Below are 22,573 nucleotides of genomic sequence, written 5' to 3'. Positions count from 1 at the left end.
AGAAAATAATACACAGAGTCTAATTAGTGCTGCTTATATACAGTGACAATGGGTGCGGACTTGTTCCAGTTTTTTTTAAAGCAAGGGTCATTCCCCCACTCCACCTTAATTTTTTACGTTTGGAAACGTTATCATGTAGCCCAGGCTGGCCTTAAATACTTTAATGCTCCTGCCTCTGATTTCTGAACGCTAGAATTAGAAGCATGTACGATTGTAGCTACTTGTAAGGAATATGCATGCATACACATACATGTAAACGCTGATTGTCATTTATCCTTATTTAGAAAAATAATTTTAGCATTTGTGTTAATAATTTGACAGTCTAACTTGGATGTGGTAGTATGTGCCTCTGGATGCTAAGACGGGAGAATCATGAGTGAGGCCAGGCGGTGCTATAATGGTGTTGTCTGGATAGTACAGCAAAAGAACTTTGTCTTAGAGAGAAAAAAGTAAAAAAGACCTTGAGTGTGACTGGATGCCACCATCTAGAAGTTATAGTTAGGAGAAGCACATTTGAAGCCAGCCTGTGAGGAGCTGTTTTAGGAAAAGGTTTGTTGCTAGTATTACAAGTCCAAAGCCTAAACAAGTATGCCTCCAACAGACTAGCAGTTCTAATAGATGTGATATTGTAAATGGGCAGAATTCTCCTAGCTGTCCAGTGTCACTGATTTTCTATTGTAGAGATGGAGCCCAGGCTAGTCTTGAACTTCGTTTCACGTGGTCTTCTGGTCTCAGTCTCTTGAGTAACCAGGACTATGGATATATATCACCACTCCCTGCTTAAATTAGTAAAACTTTTTTATAGTCTTTATTCATAAGTCAGTGAGTCGTGTTGGTGCACAATTATGGTTGACCCAACCAGGAATTGGTGAGCTTTCCCTAAGGAAATTAGTCTGTGTACTGATGTAGAAATGGTGACTGAGGGAACTGATAGGTATTGTAGAGAACAAAGAAATGACACTTGGAACTTTAAAAATACTAATTCTTGGTTTTTCTTTAGTATACACTCCCACTGGAGCTGATAAATCAACAGAATCTGACAGAATGGGTGGAAATTTTGAAGACGGTTGTGAATAGGGATGTACCTAATGTAAGTTCTTTTGTGTTGCTTCTCTTTTTCTTATGTGTTCCTTCTCTCTGGAGTCCTGGTTGTCCTGGAACTCACTCTGTACACCGGGCTGACTTCCTCCAACTCCCTAGTGTACCACCATAACCACCTCTTCTGTTTCCTTATGTGCTCAAAGGGCTATTTCTAGAAAAAATAAGCCGCTTTCAGTTCTATCTTTAGTTTTTTTTTTTTTAAATATTTATTTATTATGTATACAATATTCTGTCTGTATGCTTGAAGGCCAGAAGAGGGCGCCAGACCAGGTGGTTGTGATCCACCATGTGGTTGCTGGGAATCGAACTCAGGTCCTTTGGAAGAGCAGGCAATGCTCTTAACCACTGAGCCATCTCTCCAGCCCCCTATCTTTAGTTTTTTGAGACAGGATTTCTTTTTGTAGCTCTGACTGTTTTGGAAGTAGATCAGGCTGGCCTCAGAACTCAAAAGAGATCTGCCTTCCTCTGCCTGCCGAGTGATTCGTTTAAAGGAGTGCTCCCACATTCCTGGCTCCATTTCTTTCTTCCCATTAATTAGAGTGTAACCTAGTAATCTGACAGGTGGCCTTGAACAGAGGAAGAATGTAATTTGCTAGGTTGTGGTTTGTATAATTCTTAAAAAGCAGGCTATTATTGGTGTATTTTTATTTATTTTTTAAATTTGATGTATGACTATTTTGTTTGAGTTTATGTCTCTGTACCTCATGCATGCTTCATGCCAATAGAGGAGGACGCTATAGACTATAGAAATCATATGGGTGCTCGGAAGTGGTCCTGGGTCCTCAACTGCTCTTAACCCCTGAGCCATCTCTCCAGCCTGATACACAACTCTTTTTTTTTTTTTAAACTTTATTTAACTTTATTTCATGCACATTGGTATAACGATGTCAAATTCTCTTGAACTGGAGCTACAGACAGCTGTGAGCTGCCATGTAGGTGCTGGGAATTGAACCCGGGTCCTCTGGAGGAGCAGTCAGTGCTCCCAACCACTGAGCCATCTCTCCAGCCCCGATACACAACTCTTACACCAAAGAAGTTACCCTTTTGAAGTATATAACTTTGGTATTTTAATACATTAAGAGCCATCCAACTGTATTTTTATACTATTAAACATGGTGATTTTTACAGTTATAATATTTCTACTGATCTTATTATCTCTAGCAGGTTGGGATTAAATAGGTTGTTAAATACTTAGTAACATGTAGTAATAAGAGCGGTGGGGCTGTGTCCCCAGCACCCTGGCTGCCTGCTCGGCTAGCTTATGCCCCGAAATAATTACACAGACACTGTATTCTTTTAAACACTGCTTGGCCCTTTAGCTCTAGGACTTACAGGCTAATTCTCACATCCCGATCAACCCATTTCTAATAAACTGTAGCACCGGTCTTACCGGGAAAGGTTCAGCATGTCTAACCTGGCGGCTTGCTTTATCGCGTGTGTCTGCCCGGGAGAGCGGAGCATGGTGTCTCTCTGAGGCGTCTGCTCCCGAGAGGAGAGCTGTGGAGTCTCTGAGCTCACTTCCTCTTCCTCCCAGCGTTCTGTTCTGTTTTCTCCTCCCACCTATCCTCTAACCAATAAAATGGGCCAAGGCAGTTCCTTTATTAGCCAATGACCTTCCTCCATCAGTAACATTTAAGTATTCATGCACCTTACCTTTAACAATCTTGAATTTTATTTTAAACTTCTACATTAGGGTATATAATTATGACAGAGTAATACTATTATTTATGGGATGAATGAGATCACATTCTTATTTTGGTTAATTTTGTATTTTTCCAAGTGCTAGGAATAGAACTCAGTTTACTAAGCACAAATGCAACTACATCTGCTCTAATTTAAATATTCAGTTTGTTTAAAAAATTTAACCTTGTGGTTGAATTTAGAATTAATTTAGAATTAATAATCTTGCTTATAATTTCTAACTATAGTTAGGATATTTGTTCATGTTTTGTGTGATTTGTATATTTTCTCTGCCACATAGTAAGTACCCTTTGTACCATGCTGATGAGGATACTCAAATGGTGTGCTTTGAGATTGTCCGTGAAAGTGTTTATGAATCGGTATTTTCAGTTACATGCATTTTTTTATTGAGCTATATATTTTTCTGTTCCCCTCCCTTCTCCCCTCTCCTTCTACCTTCTCCCATGATCCCCACACAGTCACATGCTTTTACTCTTGCATAAATATGGAATGATAGAATGGCTGAATATTTGACTTTATTAATAGTAACTTCCATAGTGACTTGCACCTGATTTGGCATTATTCTCAGTGGCAGTGGATGAAGGTTTCAGTTCTGTATTCTCACGTTGTAAACTTTAAAAAAATGTCATGGATGTCTTAATCTAGCTCTTTCTTTTAAAAATTATGTTATTAATCATTATTTGATTTTGAATGCTAGATTTTTTTTTTTATTTTTTATTTTTTTTGGATTTTCGAGACAGGGTTTCTCTGTAGCTTTTTTTGGTTCCTGTCCTGGAACTAGCTCTTGTAGACCAGGCTGGCCTCGAACTCAGAGATCCGCCTGCCTCTGCCTCCCCAGTGCTGGGATTAAAGGTGTGCGCCACCGCCCGGTTTGAATGCTAGATTCTTTACATTTATGATTGAGTCTATTCTTACTTGATAAATAAAGTTCTTTCAAAATTATAGTCTCTCAATATTATTAAATAAATGTCTCTTTAAAGGAAACACTTCAAGTTGAAGAAGATGATAGGCCAGAGTTGCCCTGGTGGAAATGTAAGAAGTGGGCCTTACATATTCTAGCAAGACTCTTTGAAAGGTATGTCCTTGTCCATATGTAGCAATTTATTTTTTCCCAAGCTTTTGCTATAATGAATATAGATATAAAGCATTATAAGGAAATAATGGGTACATTTATCTTTATGTAGATATGGAAGCCCTGGTAATGTTTCTAAGGAGTATAATGAATTTGCTGAAGTCTTTCTGAAGGCATTTGCTGTTGGCGTCCAGCAAGTAAGTTGGTTTTTTTTATTAGTTTTTCGAGACAGGGTTTCTCTGTGGTTTTGGAGCCTGTCCCAGAACTAGCTCTTGTAGACCAGGCTGGTCTCGAACTCATAGAGATCTGCCTGCCTCTTCCTCCCAAGTGCTGGGATTAAAGGCGTGCGCCACCACCACCTGGCCCAGCAAGTAAGTTTTAACATTTAGGTAGAAACATGCCACTTTTGTTTGAGTTGCTCTAAAGATTCATTTTATGTTACTGGGTATTTGGCATGCATTGTGAACCATTTGAACATTCCTGGTGCCTTGTGGGTTGAGATCCCTTTAGAGTTATAACCTTTTCACAGGGTTTGAATATCAGGTAATTGCATTATGATCCATAACAGTAGCAAAATTACACTTAGAACTAGCAATGAAAACTTTATGGTTGGGGTTACCACACATGAGGAACTGTATTAAAGGGCTGCAGATTAGGAAGGTGGATCTACTGCCTTAGAGGCTTGAAGAGAGTGTCAGAAACCCTGCAACTGGTTGTGCGCCAACATGTGAGTGCTTTGTCTAAGTAGCTGTTGCTCTTAACCAACATGGCTCTCCAGTCGCATGTTTGTTGTTGCTGCTGTTGTTTGTTTTTTGTTGTTTGTTTCTTTTTTGTTTCTCGAAGTAGTTTCTCTGTCCTGACTGTCCTGAACTTCTTTCTCTGTAGAGCAGGCTGACCATTAAGTGATCTGCCTGCCTTTGCCTCCTGAGTTTTGGAATTAAAAGCATGGACCACCATTTCAAGCTTCTTGTTTCCTTTCCTGTTTCCTTTCGTCTTTCCTTTCCTTTCCTTTCCTTTCCTTACCTTTCCCCTTTCCTTTCCTTTCCTTTCTTTACTTTCTTTTCCTTTTAAAGACAGTTTTACCGTGTAACCCAGACTGGCTTCTGTCTCTGGAGTACCAGGACTATTGGTGTGTGTCACTGTGCTTGACTCCAGCTCTACTTTTCAAAAAGCTTTTGAAAATTCTAATCCTCTTTCCCCCATCTCCTTAATTCTGGGATTTACAGGTTTGTCAAAACTTGTATGGCTTAAAGTTATTCTTCTAAAGACATTGTGTTTGACCCTTGTAGCAGTTTTCAAACATTTTTGGCCTAAACAATTTGAGGGGTTTGGCTATTTTGTCCTGTTTCAGGAAATGATCTAAGATACCGTATTTTCAGAGCTTAGGGTGTTGGTGTTGTGGGTTCTTTTTTTTTGGTTGGTGTTGTTTGTTTGTTTTTTGAAGACAGGATTTCTCTGTAACAATTGTGACTGTCCTGGAGAACTTGAATTAAAGGCTGCACCACCAGTGCCCAGGCTATTTTCAGTTTTTAATGAATGAATTTACCAAATGGTGGACAAGGGGAAGAAGGAAATATTGACAAATTGAAGCCTCCAGCAGAAACTGACTTTTCATGACATTAGCTAGAGATCCTATTAAGAAATTCGGGTCAGAGCATAGTGTTCTCTCAGTGAAGCTTCCAAGTCAAAGAATAAATATAGGAATCGAATGAAATTAGCTAACAACACCTACCAGAAACTGTCTTGTGTTGTGGCCTGCATTCCCATTTAAGCTTTCTTGTCATGGGACCTTACTTACCATGCCTGAACTTCAGGCTTCTCTTTAAGTATATGTGAGTCTATGATACACATAGACTTACTCCTTTGTGCATAATTTAGTAACAGGCAGGGCTAAAAAGTAGGGCTAAGTAAAATAGATAAAATAATATTATAATATTTTACAGTAGCTTTCCTTTATCTTTCAGAGCCTCTGAAAGGGTCTCTCACTTTGCATTTCAGTATTTTAAAATATCAGGTTGAACTGGAACTGTTGATTAATTGTAAATAGTAGGTGACAAACTTTGTAAGGCTTAATAAAAGGAAATCAGGCCTTGGACTATCTCAGTAGTGTGGTTGGTATGTTGAGTAGGTAGCATAGGGTTTGTCTTCTTTTCTTAGCTAGACACCAGGCCTTTGTCCCAGTCTTACTTAGGTTTATTATTTTATTGTATTTAAAATATTTGTTTTGACATGTTCATGTGTATAGGAGTGTGCATTACATTGTATGCCTGTGAAGGTCAGAGGACAATTTGCCAGTTCCAAGGTTATAATTAAGGTTGTCTGGCTTGGTGGCAAGTGTCTTTAACTCAGAACCATCTCACTGTGCCATGCATTTATCTGTCTACCTACCTACCTGCTTACCTACCTATTGATTTTTAAGACAGGCTTTCTTGGTGTAGCTTTGGTGCTTGTCCAGGAACTAGCTCTTCTTGTAACCAGACTGGGCTCAAACTCACAGATCTGCCTGCCTCTGCCTCCCGAGTGCTGGGTGTGCCACCACTGCCTGGCAAATTAATGTAGTTCTCCACACAAGTTTTAAAGTGTCTTTTTAAAAGACCAAGTGGGGTGTGTGTGTGTGTGTGTGTGTGTGTGAGAGAGAGAGAGAGAGAGAGAGATGTCTAGGCCTGTATTTTTATTACCTTTTGGTTAAAATTTATCTGACTTTTGTTTTTGATTGAACTTTCTTTTTTATAAAGGTTTTATTGAAAGTGTTATATCAGTACAAGGAGAAACAATATATGGCTCCTCGAGTTTTACAGCAGACATTGAATTATATTAATCAAGGAGTTTCCCATGCTCTCACCTGGAAGAACCTGAAACCTCATATACAAGTAATGATTTTTTTCCTCTTGAATAGCTTTTTTGCTTTTTTGATTGATTGGTTTTGCTTTTTTAGCAGGTGTAATAGAAATACATAAATTGCCATAAAGGTTGGATAATTGCTGAGTTTTTTTTTACCTAGTGTGTGTATCTGGTGATTATTTGGATAGTGCCCAGAAAAAGAAGAGAACTCTGACAAAGTAATGAGAGATAGTTTATGAATTTCCAGCTACATTTCAGTTTCAAACTCATACTTCAAGATAAAATTTAAGCTTTGGCCATTGGATTTCAGTTAATATTTTAGTCATGTCATTTGAACTTAGCAAGAGACTATTTCATCACGTTGCTACTTTGTTAATTTATTAGCTTTTAGAGTTTTAGAATTTGCTTGTCTTTTTCTTTCGTTTTTTTTTTTTTTTTTTTTTTTCTGCCTTTGGTGTGCTATAGATTGGCCTTGCGCTGCTTGCTGGTCAGGCTCAGCATCGCTGTGCTACATAACTGCCATCTATGTAGACATATGTCTCTCTATGTAATCTTTATAAGTAGATGTAGCTTGGTTGTTGGCTTAAAAATGCATTAAATAAATTGCTGTAGCTTGTAAAATTTTATATATAATTAGTTTTGCTACTTAAGCAGATTGGACAGGTTAAATGTGAAAGCTGAAGGCTGTTACTTTTCTTAACTTTTAAATTGCAGGGCATTATCCAAGATGTTATTTTTCCATTGATGTGCTATACAGATGCTGATGAGGAACTCTGGCAAGAAGACCCTTATGAATATATACGCATGAAGTTTGGTAAGAAAATTTATCTTGTCTTCTTTGTTTGGTGGTGCAGGCCTGTAATCTCAAAATTAGGAAGGAAAAAGGAAGGTTACCCCCAGTTGAATGACAAATCTGAGGCCAGTTTGATATTGACTCACAGACAAGAGGGTCCACAAAGATGACTCAGGTCCAGTGCTTGCTGCCAAGGCTGATGACCTGAGGAGTCACAGGATATCGTCCTCTAACGACCACCACATACCTGCTGACTTCAAATGCATCTGCCTCTTAGTTCAGCCTCTTTGGTACTGGAATTAGAGGTTTGCACCACCACATCTAAGTCCAGGGCTTTGTTTTTTACAGAACACATTTCATAAACTAGGGAATATGAATTTTGCCAAGAAAATTAGTAAGCTAGGCACCATATTCCATGTCATTAATCCTCATACTTGGGAGTTTGAGAAAGGAGGATAAGTTCAAGGCCATCCTGGGATTCCTGAAAGATTTAGGGACCTATTACAAAAAAAGTGAAAACTATTATTTCCTCTAAATTTTCTTCTTACATTTATTCTCTAGATGTGTTTGAAGATTTCATTTCTCCTACTACTGCTGCACAGACACTTTTGTTCACTGCCTGTAGTAAAAGGAAAGAGGTGAGTTATCAGATAATATTTGCTTTATTAGTTTTAATTTTGTCAAATATATTTCCTTTTTCAATGTTAATCATGTGTTATTTTTGTCAGTGTGTTCATCAAAAACCATAGGTTAGTCTATAAAGTGTTGATGTCTTTTATTCAGGTACTGCAAAAGACTATGGGATTTTGCTACCAGATTCTTACTGAACCAAATGCTGATCCTCGTAAAAAAGATGGAGCCTTGCATATGATTGGCTCTTTAGCTGAAATACTTCTGAAGGTATTCCTTTGTGTGCGAGAGAGTGATATATCTGTAATAATACATTTATATATTATTAATCATCTCTATTAATATAGATTTCCTGTCTTGTGTAACAAATGTGTGCAGTACTCACCTGCAGAGACCAGAAGTCATTGTTGGATAACTGAGGCTAGAGTTAGAGTTGTTGTGAACCTGCTGATGTGGGTTATGGGACCTGAACTCTGGATTTCTAGAAGAGCAGTGAATGGTTTTAACTGCTGGCCCATCTTGCCAGCTTCTAATTTAATAGTTTCCTCTTTTTTTAATTTAAACCTGAGGTACGATATGTACAGCATGTAGTCTGTCTATTTTAAAGTATTTAACTACAGCTGGTAACCACCAAACCTGACAGTTCAATCTTTGGGGCTCACATGGTAGTAGAGAATTAAATCCTGGAAATTGTCATCTGATATGCACGTAGCACGTAGCAAACAGACAATAAATAAATACTAAAAATTCTAAGACATGTAACTCACAGTATAGTCAGTACTGTATCTAGCTCATTTCAAGGCATTTTCATCACCACAAAAGAAATTCTGTCTTGCCTTTAATCCCACCTGTGGGAAGCAAAGGCAGGCAGATCTTTGTGATTTCAAGTCCAGCCAGGTCTACAACATAAATCTCAGGACCCTATTTCACAGAAGCAAGAAATGAATAAAAGAAAAGAAAGAAATCCCATATCTATAATAGAAGTCTTTCCCTGTTTCATGCCTAGTCTCCTAGTGCAGAGCCTACATTTCTATGAGTTTATTTTGGGCCTTTTACACAAACTGAAGGGTGTTATGTGTTCTTTGACTGGCATTTGGATTTAGTGTAATGTTTTAAAGGTTTCTCATCTAGCATGTGGCTATGCTTATTTCGTGGCACCAAATACTGAATTGAATGTTAATATTGCATTTTCTTTGTCTATGTTTCAGTTGATATACATTATTTATGGTTCTACCTTTCTATTCTGAACCATGGTGCTGGCAAACATCCCTTTTCAAGTTAGTTTTGCATTTTCTAGGAGTCTAAATTGCTCCTTATGTTTTAAGAGGGTTATACAAAATGGCTGCTGCATTTTAGCATCTGCAGCATATGAAAGCTTTAATTTCTACCACATATTTATCAGTGATCATTAGTTTTTGGTTTTGATGTTCTTGATTTTTAGGCTAACCTCAAATATGAGACACTTTAGTCCCAGCCTCCTCAAATGCTGAGGTTCCCAGTGTTTACTCGCTATTGTTTTCAGTGCTCACTTTCTTTATCATTATAGCCATCGCAGGCTAACACGAACCAGGTTCAGTGGTGGTGAACTTTAGCATCCCAGGGGCAGTCTTAGAGGTGTGGGCTGCCACAACAGGCTACAACGTAGCTTTTTGACTAGAGCCATCTTAGGTGATGAAGCATCTCTCTTTTTAATGGTATGACTGATAAAATGACAATAAAAATCTTTTCATGTGCTCCTTAAACATTTTTCTTTAGAATTGAAGATAAACTGTTTCGTGTGTGTGTGTGTTCGTGCGTGTGTGTACTGGAGTCAAAAGCATAAGTCGTTGTGCCTTCCTTTTTATGCTCAAAATTATCCTAATAGTTTTACTGAATGTGTTGTGCCAACTAAGCTATTTTTCTAGCCCCCTAAGTTCCTTAGCAGACAAGGTTCCATTGAAACTTGGTGTGGTTGCTTTCTAATTAGGGAATTCTAAAACGTATAATTGCTAGGACTTGCTGGGAGTGGGGGGAAGAGAGTAAAAGGAGGCAGTAAGATGACTCATGAGACAGACAGATATATACTGAGGGCCTATCTCAGAGGAAAAAATAGTCATAGTATAAAAATGAATAAGTTGTGTATCATGAGATTTAGGGAGGAGAATAAATTTATGTCTCTTAATACTTTTTTTTAATATTTATTTATTTATTATGTATATAATATTCTGTCAGTGTATTTGCCCACAGGCTAGAAGAGGGCACAGATCTCATTACAGATGGTTGTGAGCCACCATGTGGTTGCTGGGAATTGAACTCAGGACCTTTGGAAGAGCAGGCAATGCTCTTAACCGCTGAGCCATCTCTCCAGCCCCCCCCCTTTTTTTTTTTGCATCACCCAATCTTTACCAGTACAAGCCAGTTTTAAACAGGCAAGGGGGAGGGAGACAAGTCTCAATAGCGGTGCACTTGCCTGGCATATCTATGTATGAGGATCTGATCTCTAGTATCACATGGATGCACAAGGAGTCAATGGACAGTCGTTTATATTAAAATAGTTTATATTAAAATACTTTTTGATAATATGTGTGTTTGCAACTTGAAACACAGTGTTCAGACAACTTTTTGAAATATTTTTTTGTATTTACAGAAAAAGATCTACAAAGATCAAATGGAATACATGTTGCAGAATCATGTATTTCCTCTCTTCAGCAGTGAGCTAGGCTACATGAGAGCAAGAGTAAGTTGTAAAGTTGTATATTTGATGTGTTTATTTGTAAGTCTTGTAAGGAATGATTAAAAATTGAAACTTTGTCTTGAAAACATGTCTCAGTTCTGTGAGTCTTACCTGGCTGCTGTAGTACTGTGTGCATAGTTGTCATCTATGTCTGGTAGCAGTGTCTGTCTGTGTTTTGCATTCAGATCTTGCTATCCACACAAAGATTGTGCAGCCAAAGAGTAACATGGGATCATAGTACTGGTTTAGTGTTGTGTACTTGAACACATCTCCCACTGGCCAGCCTCCAAATTCCCGGACACAAAACTCTGGGAAGAGCTCGTTTTTGGGAAATCTAAGATGTTTATAGTCACACATATGCATCCATCCCTTCCCCCTGTATTTAAAGGCTTGCTGGGTACTTCACTATTTTTGTGAAGTGAAGTTCAAAAGTGATCAGAACCTCCAAACAGCTTTAGAGCTAACAAGAAGATGTCTGATTGATGACCGTGAAATGCCTGTGAAAGTGGAAGCTGCCATTGCTCTGCAAGTATTGATAAGCAATCAAGAAAAAGGTAAGTGGTTTGTATGTCATAGATACCGTTACATAACTGTAAAGCAGAATTCTAGGAACTAGCTTGATAAAATCTGTGAAAGCACTTGGGGTTTTCTCTTTTTGTATCCAACTTATTATTTACTTGTTTAAGTTCCTTTCCCCTCTCTCTTACAGCTAAAGAATACATCACTCCATTTATCAGACCTGTAATGCAGGCTCTTCTTCATATTATAAGAGAAACAGAAAATGATGACCTTACAAATGTAATTCAGAAAATGATCTGTGAATATAGTGAAGAAGTTACTCCTATTGCTGTAGAAATGACACAGCATCTGGTATGTTGTTTGAACCTGTTCCTATTACAAAGATGTTAATTTAGCTTGCTCTATGAGTCTTGTAGTTTGTCACAAGGTCTTGCTTTTCCTAAATGCTAATTTTCTATATAACATGTTCTAAAGCCCTTGACAAATATTTACCTCATTTATTTCTCACATGTTTCTAGTTGAAATAACTCTTCTACTTTGTAAAGAAAGATTGTGAAGTTAAAAAAAATCGAGTTACTTGCCAGAGCTAAACGTAGCATGTCTGGGATTCATCCTTGTTTTGTCACACTGCAGCCTCTTAGGTGTGTTTGTCTCAGATATTTTGGGCTTTCCTGAGTACTCAGAACAGGTAGAGCAATTTTTGTCCTCCCAGGGAACCTGGGTTCAACTTCCAGCACCTCCATGTTGCCTCAGAACTGTGTACAACCCCAGTTCCACAGCATTGACGCCCTCTTCTGGTCTGTGTGAGCGGGTGCCAGGCATGCAGATGTTCCACAGACGTATTTGAAATCAAAACACTCCTACACTGAATTGTGTTTTTAGGCTAATCAGCACCCTGGTGATTTAATTTACCTGCATTTGGGCATAGTCAAAGAAAGGATCTCGTAAGTTGCAGGGGCTGGCTCTGGACTCGGTGTCATTTAGTCCTTTGGCACTAAGAATATTAATGATAAGCACATTGTGTATCTTGTCATTAACCTTACAGTGTCAGTATCCCACCCCCAAGTACTATGGTGAAAGTTTGAGGCCTGCCTGGGGTATGCAGCCTGCCTGCTACTCTCTTTGTTGTGTCTTCACTCTTCTCCCAGTATTCCAATCAAAACATTGAATACATTTCATTCTCTTTATTCTAGGCAATGACATTTAACCAAGTAATCCAGACTGGACCAGATGAGGAAGGAAGTGATGACAAAGCCGTCACTGCTATGGGCATTCTAAATACAATCGACACACTTCTGAGTGTGGTTGAAGATCATAAAGAGGTAAAAAATAAACAAGTAAATAGAAAAAGACTCATGCTGCACATTTTTTATGGGATGTTATAAAGCCGTTTCACCTGCTTTTATTTGATCACTTAATTACTTCTGGCTTCAAGGTTAAAATTGGTACCATACAAATGTTATTAAGTTACAGATTACACACAGAGTGTTTTGAAGCAGATAATTTTTATTAAAGTCAGCATATGGTGATTTCTTTGAAAACATATACTAGTTTCACTTGGGGGTGTTTTTGGACTGGAGAGATGACTCAGCAGGAAAAAGTCCTTTCTCCAAGGCCTGATGGCCTGAGTGCAGTTCCTGGACATAGATAAACACAAAAATGAATGTATGAATAAACATGTAGGTATAAAACATGCTTCTGATTTTACCATTATCTTCAAGGATAAAGGATATATTTATCTTGTAAGGAGAAATAATTGTGAATATTAAAGCTTGAATTATTTAAACCATAAAACTATAACTAACTGATTTCACCCAAATTTATGTTTTAGCATTTTCACCATGTTTCCTTTGGATTTTATTTTCCATTAGAAGCCAATTTTTTTAATTTTATCAGTTTTCTGGTGTTGGCATCAAGGCAGAGCTTCTTCTGTGCTAAGTAATTGCTGTGCTATTTAGCTATAGCCTAGCACAAACAGTGCTAGTGAATAGAGGAAATAGAATCCCTCAAAGGTTACGTCATTTTTTTGGAGATAAGGTCTTATTGTGTGTGTGTATGTGTGTGTGTACCTGATAATGACTTGAAAATCGTTGTACATAGAGCCTGTGCTGGTTTTACGTATTCCTTGCATCTTCTTAGACTCTATAGACTACCACCATGCTTAGCTAGCGATAATTTCAACCCTGCTTCTTTTCCCACAGTCACTGTCATGAATTTGGTGTTGATAATTATACTGTGGATGTTTATACAGGTGATATAGGTCATCTACAAAATATTTTCAGATGCCTGTTAGCTGTTGCATAAATGGCATTAGAACATTTTTGCATTTTGTATCATAATTACAGATAGGCAGAATCTATGTAAAATCTTGTCCTTTGTTTTTATTTAGCACATGAAAATCTTTGAGAAATTTAAGTGGAATTTATTAACATGCTATATGTTTGAAATTAATATTTCAATGTATCTAATTTGTAAATAAATTTTTCTTCTATATTTAATGTTCGTATGTTCTTCACAGATAGGAAAAGGGCTGAGGAGGTGGTATTTCGCACAATTCTTAGATGGAGTTGAGACTTAAGTTCATATTTCATGGGTCACACTATCTGATGATTTGATCAATGGTATAGGGCATGCTAACATGCATTAAACCTGGCAGAAACAGGTGGATCTTTGAGTTTGAGGTTTGTGTAGTCTACATAGTGAGTTCTAATGCAGCCAAGGCTACTCAGTTTGGGGTCTTACTTAAGTAAGGACCACTCTTAGAAAACAAAGGAAAAAATGGGGAAATGGCCTAATCAGAATTACTGGCATTGATGAACACTGCATTCTTTCAGACAATGTTATTATAAATTAACCACTGACTTTCTAGTTTTGTCTGGACTGAGTGTAATCAACATACTCAAAAGAAAAAGATTTAATAGTATTTTCCCATTATGCCATTTTTTATAAACAAGCAAGTGGTTTCCTATTTTCTCTTTGTTAGACTTGTTTGTAATTTTATGTGTGTTGTTTCAGAATAGATTCAAAGTGCTTTCTTAGAAAAATGTGACATTGCTTAGAAATTTTTTTTCTTTTTTAGATAACCCAGCAGCTTGAGGGAATCTGCTTACAAGTCATTGGGACCGTTTTACAACAGCATGTCTTAGGTATTATACCTGATTTCACCATTTTTACATTATTTAGAATGAGTAAGCATGTCTTGACAACTTGATAATTGTCTTCTAGAATTCTATGAGGAGATCTTCTCTTTGGCACATAGTCTGACATGTCAACAAGTGTCTCCACAGATGTGGCAGTTACTGCCCCTTGTATTTGAGGTATTTCAGCAAGATGGCTTTGATTACTTTACAGGTAAGGTTAAATCAGCATGAAAATATTTACTGTTCCTCTACCGCATTATGATTACCTAATAATTTATAACTTGAACACGTCAGTAACAATTAATGCCCAAGAATAATAGCATGTGGGTATTAATTTTTGTGTTATTATTAATGTTTGCTTTTTAAAACACATGCCTCATACTTGCCAAAATTAATGGAAATAAGTAGCTGTATGTATTTTGTTTAATGCAAAGGAATTCTTTTTAAAGTAATTGATATTGCCAGGTTTGCCTTTAAATTAAAGATTAAGTCTTTTTATTATAAATATATATAAGCCCAGTGCCGTGGTACTTATCTGTACCAGTACACGGGTGTAGGTAGATAGAGATTCAAAGTCATCATTATCTACCTAGCTAGTTTGAGGTTAGCCTATGAGATAGGAGATTCTTCCTTGTGAGCAGAGGGTATTACCACAGGTAAATGATGTACAAATTGATTTTCTTTTTTTCTTTTAACTATAGACATGATGCCTCTTCTGCATAACTATGTAACAGTTGATACAGATACGCTTCTATCTGATACTAAGTATCTTGAGATGATATATAGTATGTGTAAAAAGGTAAGCCTTTTAAAATACTAGGTACATGACCGTGTTACACTAAAATGATAAAGATACACATGCTCCTAGATTGTGCTGAACACAGAACACATTGATCAATTAAAGGCTTTAATTAAAGTAACAAATTCTTTCATAGAAGGGCATGATTACTCAAGTTGTTGGTTAATAGAAGAAGGTTGGGAGTTCAAGGTTATGTGGTACATAGTAAGTTTGAGACCAAAAAAATTGGAATGAAATTTTTTTGGGTGTGTTGAAATAACAGTTCGGTTATAGAACACTTGATTCTGGGTAGATAAACAGACAAAATATTTTGAACCTGGGATTTCTTAAACATCTGACTTTAGAGATGTTTACAAAAAAGAATGCTTGTTGATTGCAGACTGAGAATGGTAGCATACTGCTTTAATTCTAGCACTGTTAGAGGTTACCCTCACATATAAAGCGAATTCCAGGCTAGCCAGAGTTCCATGGTAAGGCATTGCCTTCAGACAAACAAACAAAAACCCAAAAAACTAACCAAAACTATGCTAGTGTGTGTGAGTGTGTGTGTGTGTGTGTGTGTGTGTGTGTGTGTGTGTGTGTGCGTGCTTAAAGTTGGTGTCAGACCAGACTAAAACTGCTCATCCTGCTGCCTTCGTCTCTCTAGGACTTTTAAAACATGCATGTGTTACCACACTTGGAGTGTGATTGGTTCTGTTTTGTTTGTTCTGTATAGAAGAGCCAGATGTCCTTGAGAAAAGTTAGTGTTCTAGCTTATACCTCTATGAGAGAACTTAATGTTGGTTAACATGCAAGAAGATAAGAATTCAGAACATGTGCTTTTACCTTAAAAAATAGGGTGCCAGAAGGGTAGGCTGTTAGACACAAATAGCATCTATTCCTTTTATAATAGCATCTATTCCTTTTATGCTGAACATTGCAATTGTTCATGAAAAGTAGAACTGTAGATAGAGGGAAGTTATTTCTCTTATTAAAATGTTTCACAAAGCCTTCTTGCCATTTGTATTGTGCATTGATCAGGTTCTTACTGGAGTTGCAGGAGAAGATGCAGAGTGTCATGCAGCAAAGTTATTAGAGGTCATCATTCTGCAGTGCAAAGGGCGTGGCATCGATCAGGTTGGTTATGCTGATTTTCTGCCTGAGGCTTTGGAGTGCTGGTTCTTGTGGTACATTTAAATGCCTTTGGGGCATGTACAATCTGCACATGGTTATAACCTGGATGGCCAACTTTGTTAAATGTTGAGATTACATGTAATTACTGTATATTTAATGTGTATATTTTCATGTAAATTAGCTTTGGATAAAGGGCTGTCATAGTTTGGTTCAGTGACTGCATTACCTGTCACTTGAAGTGGGAAGACTCTGAATCCAGGATTAATAATTAGTGAGGTTCTCACAGGTCAGGGAAGACTTGCTTTTCTTTAAAATTAGATTTTCCATGAACATACTTCAACAATTCAAAGTGCTTCAACTCGTCATCTTTAGATGTCCCTTTTAAGGTCAGAAGGTTCGGTTAAAGTAATGAATAAATTAATATAATAAGCTAGAGAGGATGCTATTACAATCTTGGAAGATCTTGTAATCTCTCTTTACAGTGTATTCCATTATTCGTGGAAGCAGCTTTAGAGAGACTGACGAGAGAGGTCAAGACAAGTGAACTCCGAACAATGTGCCTGCAGGTTGCAATTGCAGCATTGTATTATAATCCACATCTACTGCTTAATACCTTAGAAAATCTTCGCTTCCCTAATAATGTTGAACCTGTTACAAATCATTTTATTACACAATGGCTTAATGATGTTGACTGTTTCCTGGGGTAAGTGTTAATAAATTATAACTTCATCACAGATTCTACTTATAATAAAATAGAATATAGTGTAATTGCCTTTTTTACTTATGTTTTTAGGCTTCATGACAGGAAGATGTGCGTTTTGGGCTTGTGTGCTCTTATTGATATGGAACAAATACCACAGGTTTTGAATCAGGTTTCAGGACAGATTTTGCCAGCATTTATCCTTTTATTTAATGGATTAAAAAGAGCATATGCCTGCCATGCAGAACATGAAAATGACAGTGATGATGACGATGAGGCCGAAGACGATGATGAAACTGGTAAGGGTTTTGGGGTGTGTGGAGACAAAACGTGTCTGCTTAAAATCATCATAGAATTCTTCATCATTGGTTCATAACCAAATGGTTTTAGATTCACTCATGGGAAAGCCAGGTATAGATAGTACCCAGTGCCTAATAGTATGCAACAGCTGTTGTGTTTTCTCACTGAAGGACTGCCTGAGCTAAGTAGACCTCTTTGGTTTTTTGAGACAGTTTTTCTTTGAGTAAAAACTCTGGCTGTCCTGGAACTTGCTTTGTAGACTAGGCTGGTCTCAAACTCACTGATATATCCCCCTGCCTCTGCCTCCTAAGTGCTGGGATTAAAGGCGTGTGCCGCCACTGCCCATATTTTTTGTAAATACTGAAAAAAATAGACCATATTTTTTGAAAAAGATAAACCTAAAAGCTTCTGTCTTTGGCAGAAAGGCATGTGTTGTTTAGCCAAATTGTACTAAATGGAATGAAGATGTTGAGTATATTTAGTTCCCTTAAGAGTTTAGGAAGATGAACTGAGGATATAAGTCAGTTGGTAGAGTGTTTGCCCAACATGCACAAAGCCAGAATTGTATCCCAGCACCATATAAACCTTTAAAGTTAGACAGGAGCCGGGTGGTGGTGGCGCACGCCTGTAATCCCAGCACTCGGGAGGCAGAGGCAGGCAGATCTCTGAGTTCGAGGCCAGCCTGGTCTACAAGAGCTAGTGCCAGGACAGGCTCCAAAGCTACAAAGAAACCCTGTCTCAAAAAAAAAAAAAAAGAAAAAGAAAAAAGAAAAGACAGGAAAATCTCAGCATACTGACCAAAACTAGTCACTCTATCTGTAGGAATCATGCTCTCAACAAAGAAACACATCAGGGTTTTTGTTTTGTTTTGTCTTTTTCTCTTACTATTTAAGGTAGGTTCCATTGGGGCTGGAGGTATGGCTCAGCACTTGCTGTTCTTCCAGAGTAGTGGGGTTGACTTTCTAGCACCCACAAGGCAGCTCACAACTGTCTTTAACTCCAGTTCCAAGATGTGTGATCCTTATACCCTCAATGCACAAAGCGTTAAAAAATTGACACCCTCATACAATCTATAGAGCCCTGTCCTGGAACTCACGATGTGACCAAGCTGGTTTGATCTCACTTGCATCTAACTCCAAGGATTGGGGTTAAAGGTGTCTGCTACCATGCTTGCCTCACAACCAGTTTTTATGGTTTATTTTATATACGTTGGTGTTTATTTGGATATATGTCTGTGTGAGGGTGTCAGTTCCCCTGGAGTTGGAGTTCAGCCATTGGTGAGTTGCCATGTGGGTGGTGAGAATTGAACTTCTGTACTATGGAAGAAAAGCCGGTGCTCTTAATTGCTACACCATCTCTCCAGTCCCTTGCAACCAGTTCTTAAACGACAAAGCATAGTTGAGGCTCCCTGAAGAGTAGAAGGTGAAAGATTCTTAGGAGGAAAAGCGGTGGGGTCCATTTACCTGAAGCTTTCTATAGTGTTTGATCATGTGACTAGTATGTTCTTATGTTGAATAAAGAGCTTTATTAAGTATAATTTATCTTAGAGACAAGTTTTTACTCTGTAGCCTATGATGGCCTGGAATTTTGCTTCTTGCTTTCATTCCCCAGGGTTGGGATTTCTTGACCATGATTGGCCTTTGAAGGCCTTTTTAACATGGTGGATTTTAAGAGAAAACCATTCAGTATGCTCATATAGCACATGTGAAGAGTAATCTCCGGGAGATGAGGCAGTTATTTACCTTCTTTTGTCACCTGTATTTGGATATAGAAAAGAGCCAGGTGTTGTCACACACACCTGCAATCTCAGCAGTTAATAGGTTGGAACATCATCCTGTGAGACCAGGCTGAGCTTCTTGAGAGGCCCTATCTCAATAAAACAATACTTTTACTTATCAGTTGATTTCAGTTGGTTTTATTGGACATCTAAAAATGTTGAAGTAGTTGTCACTTTGCTGAGTAACAGAGTGTTTCATTGTATAAATAATTGTCTTGGCAGAAGAACTAGGGAGTGATGAAGATGATATTGATGAAGATGGGCAGGAATATTTGGAAATTCTTGCTAAGCAAGCAGGTGAAGATGGAGATGATGAAGATTGGGAAGAAGATGATGCTGAGGAGACTGCTCTGGAAGGCTATTCCACAATCATCGATGATGAAGACAACCCAGTTGATGAATATCAGATATTTAAAGCTATATTTCAAAGTAAGCCAACTTCTAAATGAATATTTATTTCATTAAACAGATCTGTCCTTGTGGTGTCTAACCCTTAGACAAGAGACACTCACCTGGCAGAGCAGTAGAAAATACTTGTTTCCTTTGAGTGTGAGTATTTTCCCTCCTTTTTTGGAGATGGACACTTACTAGGCAGACCATATAAATGTACCACTGTGCCTCTCGTGTGTACTACCATGTCTGGCTTCTTTTATTTATTCATTCTGTTGCTACATTTAATGTACATTTGGAAGATAATATCAGCAAATTGTGTGTTTCATAAATTACAGAGTTAAAAATCTTTTTTTTTTCCTCAGGCAGTGATGGCGCACACCTTTAATCCCAGCACCTGGGAGACAGATGCAAGCAGATCTTAGTGAGTTTGAGACAAGCCTGGTTTACAGAGCAAGTTCCAAGACAGCCAGAGCTGTTACTCAGAGAAACCCTGTCTCAAGAAAACAAAATTTCGTTTGTTTTTTGTTTTTGTTTTGTGGTTTTTGAACCATAGCCATCCTGGAACTAGTTCTACAAGTCCAGGCTGGCCTTGAACTCAGAGATCTACCTGCCTCTGACCTCCCAGGTGCAGGGGTTAAAGGTGTGCACTGCCATAATTGATTTGGGTTTCTTTGCCCTTTTGTCTTAGTTTTTTGTTTTCTTCAGTATATGTGTGAGAATGTGAATGCAGGTGCCTTCAGAGTACAGAAATGGCCACTGGAGCCCCTGAAACTGGAGTTAGAGGTGGTCGTGTTCCACCTTACATTGAGTGCTGAGAACTAGACCCAAGTCCTGGCAGAACAGTTCAAAGCACTTTTAACTGCACGGCCATCTTTACGGTTTCACAACCTCTTTAAAAACCAGGTCTTTAAGAGGGGAAAAAAAAATTAAAGGGGATAGGCTTAGTGAATCATGCCTTTAATCCCAGCACTTAGGTAGGTCTACCTCCTAGATTCATGGGAGGTAGATTCATACCTCCCAGCCTCTACAAGTTCTAAGACAGCCACTGCTATTACACAGGCTGGCTTTAAACTTTTGGTCCTCTTGCTTCAGTTTTCCATAGTGTAGACTGCAGACATGTATAACAACATGAGGTTGAAATACATGAATCAGTTTAGAGCCCTTTCTCTTCCCCCTCCCCACACCTCTTGCCTGACTGACCTTGATCTGCCTGCTTCTTCCTCCCTAATCCAGATCCTCTGCACAAGCAATGCTGACCCATTTCCCTACTGCCATGTATATATTACTGTTTTTGAGGTAGCATTTTATGTGGTTAATTAAGCCTTGCCCTAACACGTTGCTAAGGAATACCCTCAACTTTTGATTCATTTGCCTCTTCCTCACAAGTTTTGGGATTGCAACAACCAAATATTTAAAAAATATGAGCATTCTATTTTATGTCTTGGCACAGTATTTTTTTCTCAATTAAGAAATGATGATTCTGTGTTACAGTTTTTTATTTAATTTTGTTGTGAATTATTTGTGGATGTGTTTGTGTAGGAGCATGTACATGTGAATTCACGTGCCTGTGGAGGCCGTAGACATCAGATCACCTAGAACTGGAGTTAAATATATTGTAAACCCTGTGATATAGCTTGATATTTTGAGACATTTTGGAGAATTTTTTTATACATTAAAAATTTACTGTTTAGTCTATAAAATAAAAATTTATGATCTGTATAATTTAATCATGTATTAAGAAAAAGTCACCTTTCTTGCACATATACATCCATTTGTGTGGTTTGTTTATAACATGCCTAGGGCTTGGATCCAAGGTCTCTATGCTAGTTAAGGGTTACTATTACCAAGTTACATCCCATCCCAGGATTTGAGTTAGGAAAGCATTAAATACAGAATGTATTTAAGGCTGTTTTATCATACATGATTAATGCGTATGGTTTTAAAATCTTTTTTTAAAAATATTTATTTATTTATAATGTATACAATATTCTATCTGAGTGTTTGCCTGCAGGCTAGAAGAGGGCACCAGATCTCAGATGGTTGTGAGCCACCATGTGGTTGCTGGGAATTGAACTCAGGACCTTTGGAAGAGCAGCAGTGCTCTTAACCACTGAGCCATCTCTCCAGCCCCTGGTTTTAAAATCTTTTGTGGGAATTAGGTTAGCTTTATTTCTGAAGTCCATCAGATTTGTTACTTGTTAAAAATTGATGAGACTCAGACTTTTAAACTACACCTGGGAATCAGGCTGGTCTGGAACTCTTAAGAGATCTGCCTGTCTCTGCCTCCATGCTGGGATTAAAAGCTTGAGCTATAATGCCAGGGAAACCTTATTTCTTAGATGAGTTATCTAGACCTATATTATTTGAGATAAATAAAATCGGTTATTACCATATCTAATGTTCTTCCGTTCACCCTCTTTTCTTCCTTGTACAGCTATTCAAAATCGTAATCCTGTTTGGTATCAGGCTTTGACTCATGGTCTTAATGAAGAACAGAGGAAACAGTTGCAGGATATAGCAACTCTGGCTGATCAAAGAAGAGCAGCCCATGGTATGTTAGTTAACCTAACTTCCTCTGATGCAATTAATGACTTCATATAGCTTTACATTCATGTGAAGTGATTTAACATTGTGTAAAGGTATGTCAGCTACAGGTGTACACACTGAATTGTCTTAAGAATAACTTTAGTCTACACTTAGTGTGTACTAGCTTAATACAATTGCTTAAACTTGGGGTAATTTTTTGGGTGGTGGTTCGAGACAGGGTTTCTCTGTGGCTTTGGAGCCTGTCCTGGAACTAGCTCTTGTAGACCAGGCTGACCTCGAACTCACAGAGACCCACCTGCCTCTGCTGGGATTAAAGGTGGGCGCTGCCACCGTCCAGCAATGGATAATGTATCCTGTTGATCTCAAATTTTGAGTTGTCAGTGAAATCAGACATTTCATCTTTATACATTTCTTTTTAAAATTTAATGATTTGC

The 22,573-nt window shown here is 38.0% G+C and overlaps 1 protein-coding gene and 1 non-coding gene across 2 annotated transcripts in view; both read left to right on the top strand.

The window, feature by feature from the left end:
• Positions 1–22,573, top strand: part of Ipo7 (importin 7) — a 42,848-nt gene that overhangs the window by 18,227 nt on the left and 2,048 nt on the right. The window contains exons 6-24 of the mRNA XM_041666420.1: positions 1,001–1,090; positions 3,783–3,877; positions 3,987–4,071; positions 6,610–6,744; positions 7,430–7,529; positions 8,070–8,146; positions 8,292–8,408; positions 10,765–10,854; positions 11,240–11,405; positions 11,561–11,721; positions 12,564–12,692; positions 14,450–14,516; positions 14,596–14,721; positions 15,212–15,309; positions 16,330–16,425; positions 16,905–17,125; positions 17,216–17,421; positions 19,422–19,628; positions 22,027–22,143. Coding sequence (XP_041522354.1) covers positions 1,001–1,090; positions 3,783–3,877; positions 3,987–4,071; positions 6,610–6,744; positions 7,430–7,529; positions 8,070–8,146; positions 8,292–8,408; positions 10,765–10,854; positions 11,240–11,405; positions 11,561–11,721; positions 12,564–12,692; positions 14,450–14,516; positions 14,596–14,721; positions 15,212–15,309; positions 16,330–16,425; positions 16,905–17,125; positions 17,216–17,421; positions 19,422–19,628; positions 22,027–22,143 — 2,383 coding nt within the window. The remainder of the gene's footprint in view (positions 1–1,000; positions 1,091–3,782; positions 3,878–3,986; positions 4,072–6,609; positions 6,745–7,429; positions 7,530–8,069; positions 8,147–8,291; positions 8,409–10,764; positions 10,855–11,239; positions 11,406–11,560; positions 11,722–12,563; positions 12,693–14,449; positions 14,517–14,595; positions 14,722–15,211; positions 15,310–16,329; positions 16,426–16,904; positions 17,126–17,215; positions 17,422–19,421; positions 19,629–22,026; positions 22,144–22,573) is intronic.
• LOC121458179 lies at positions 10,972–11,155 on the top strand. The gene has a single exon (XR_005975818.1). It is a non-coding gene; the product is annotated as a small nucleolar RNA SNORA23 (small nucleolar RNA).

The sequence above is a fragment of the Microtus oregoni genome, unplaced genomic scaffold (assembly GCF_018167655.1).
Source record: "Microtus oregoni isolate MIOR12 unplaced genomic scaffold, Mior012 000016F_ref0000370, whole genome shotgun sequence".
Taxonomy (NCBI): Eukaryota; Metazoa; Chordata; class Mammalia; order Rodentia; family Cricetidae; genus Microtus; species Microtus oregoni.
This window is presented reverse-complemented; position numbering and strand designations above follow the sequence as displayed.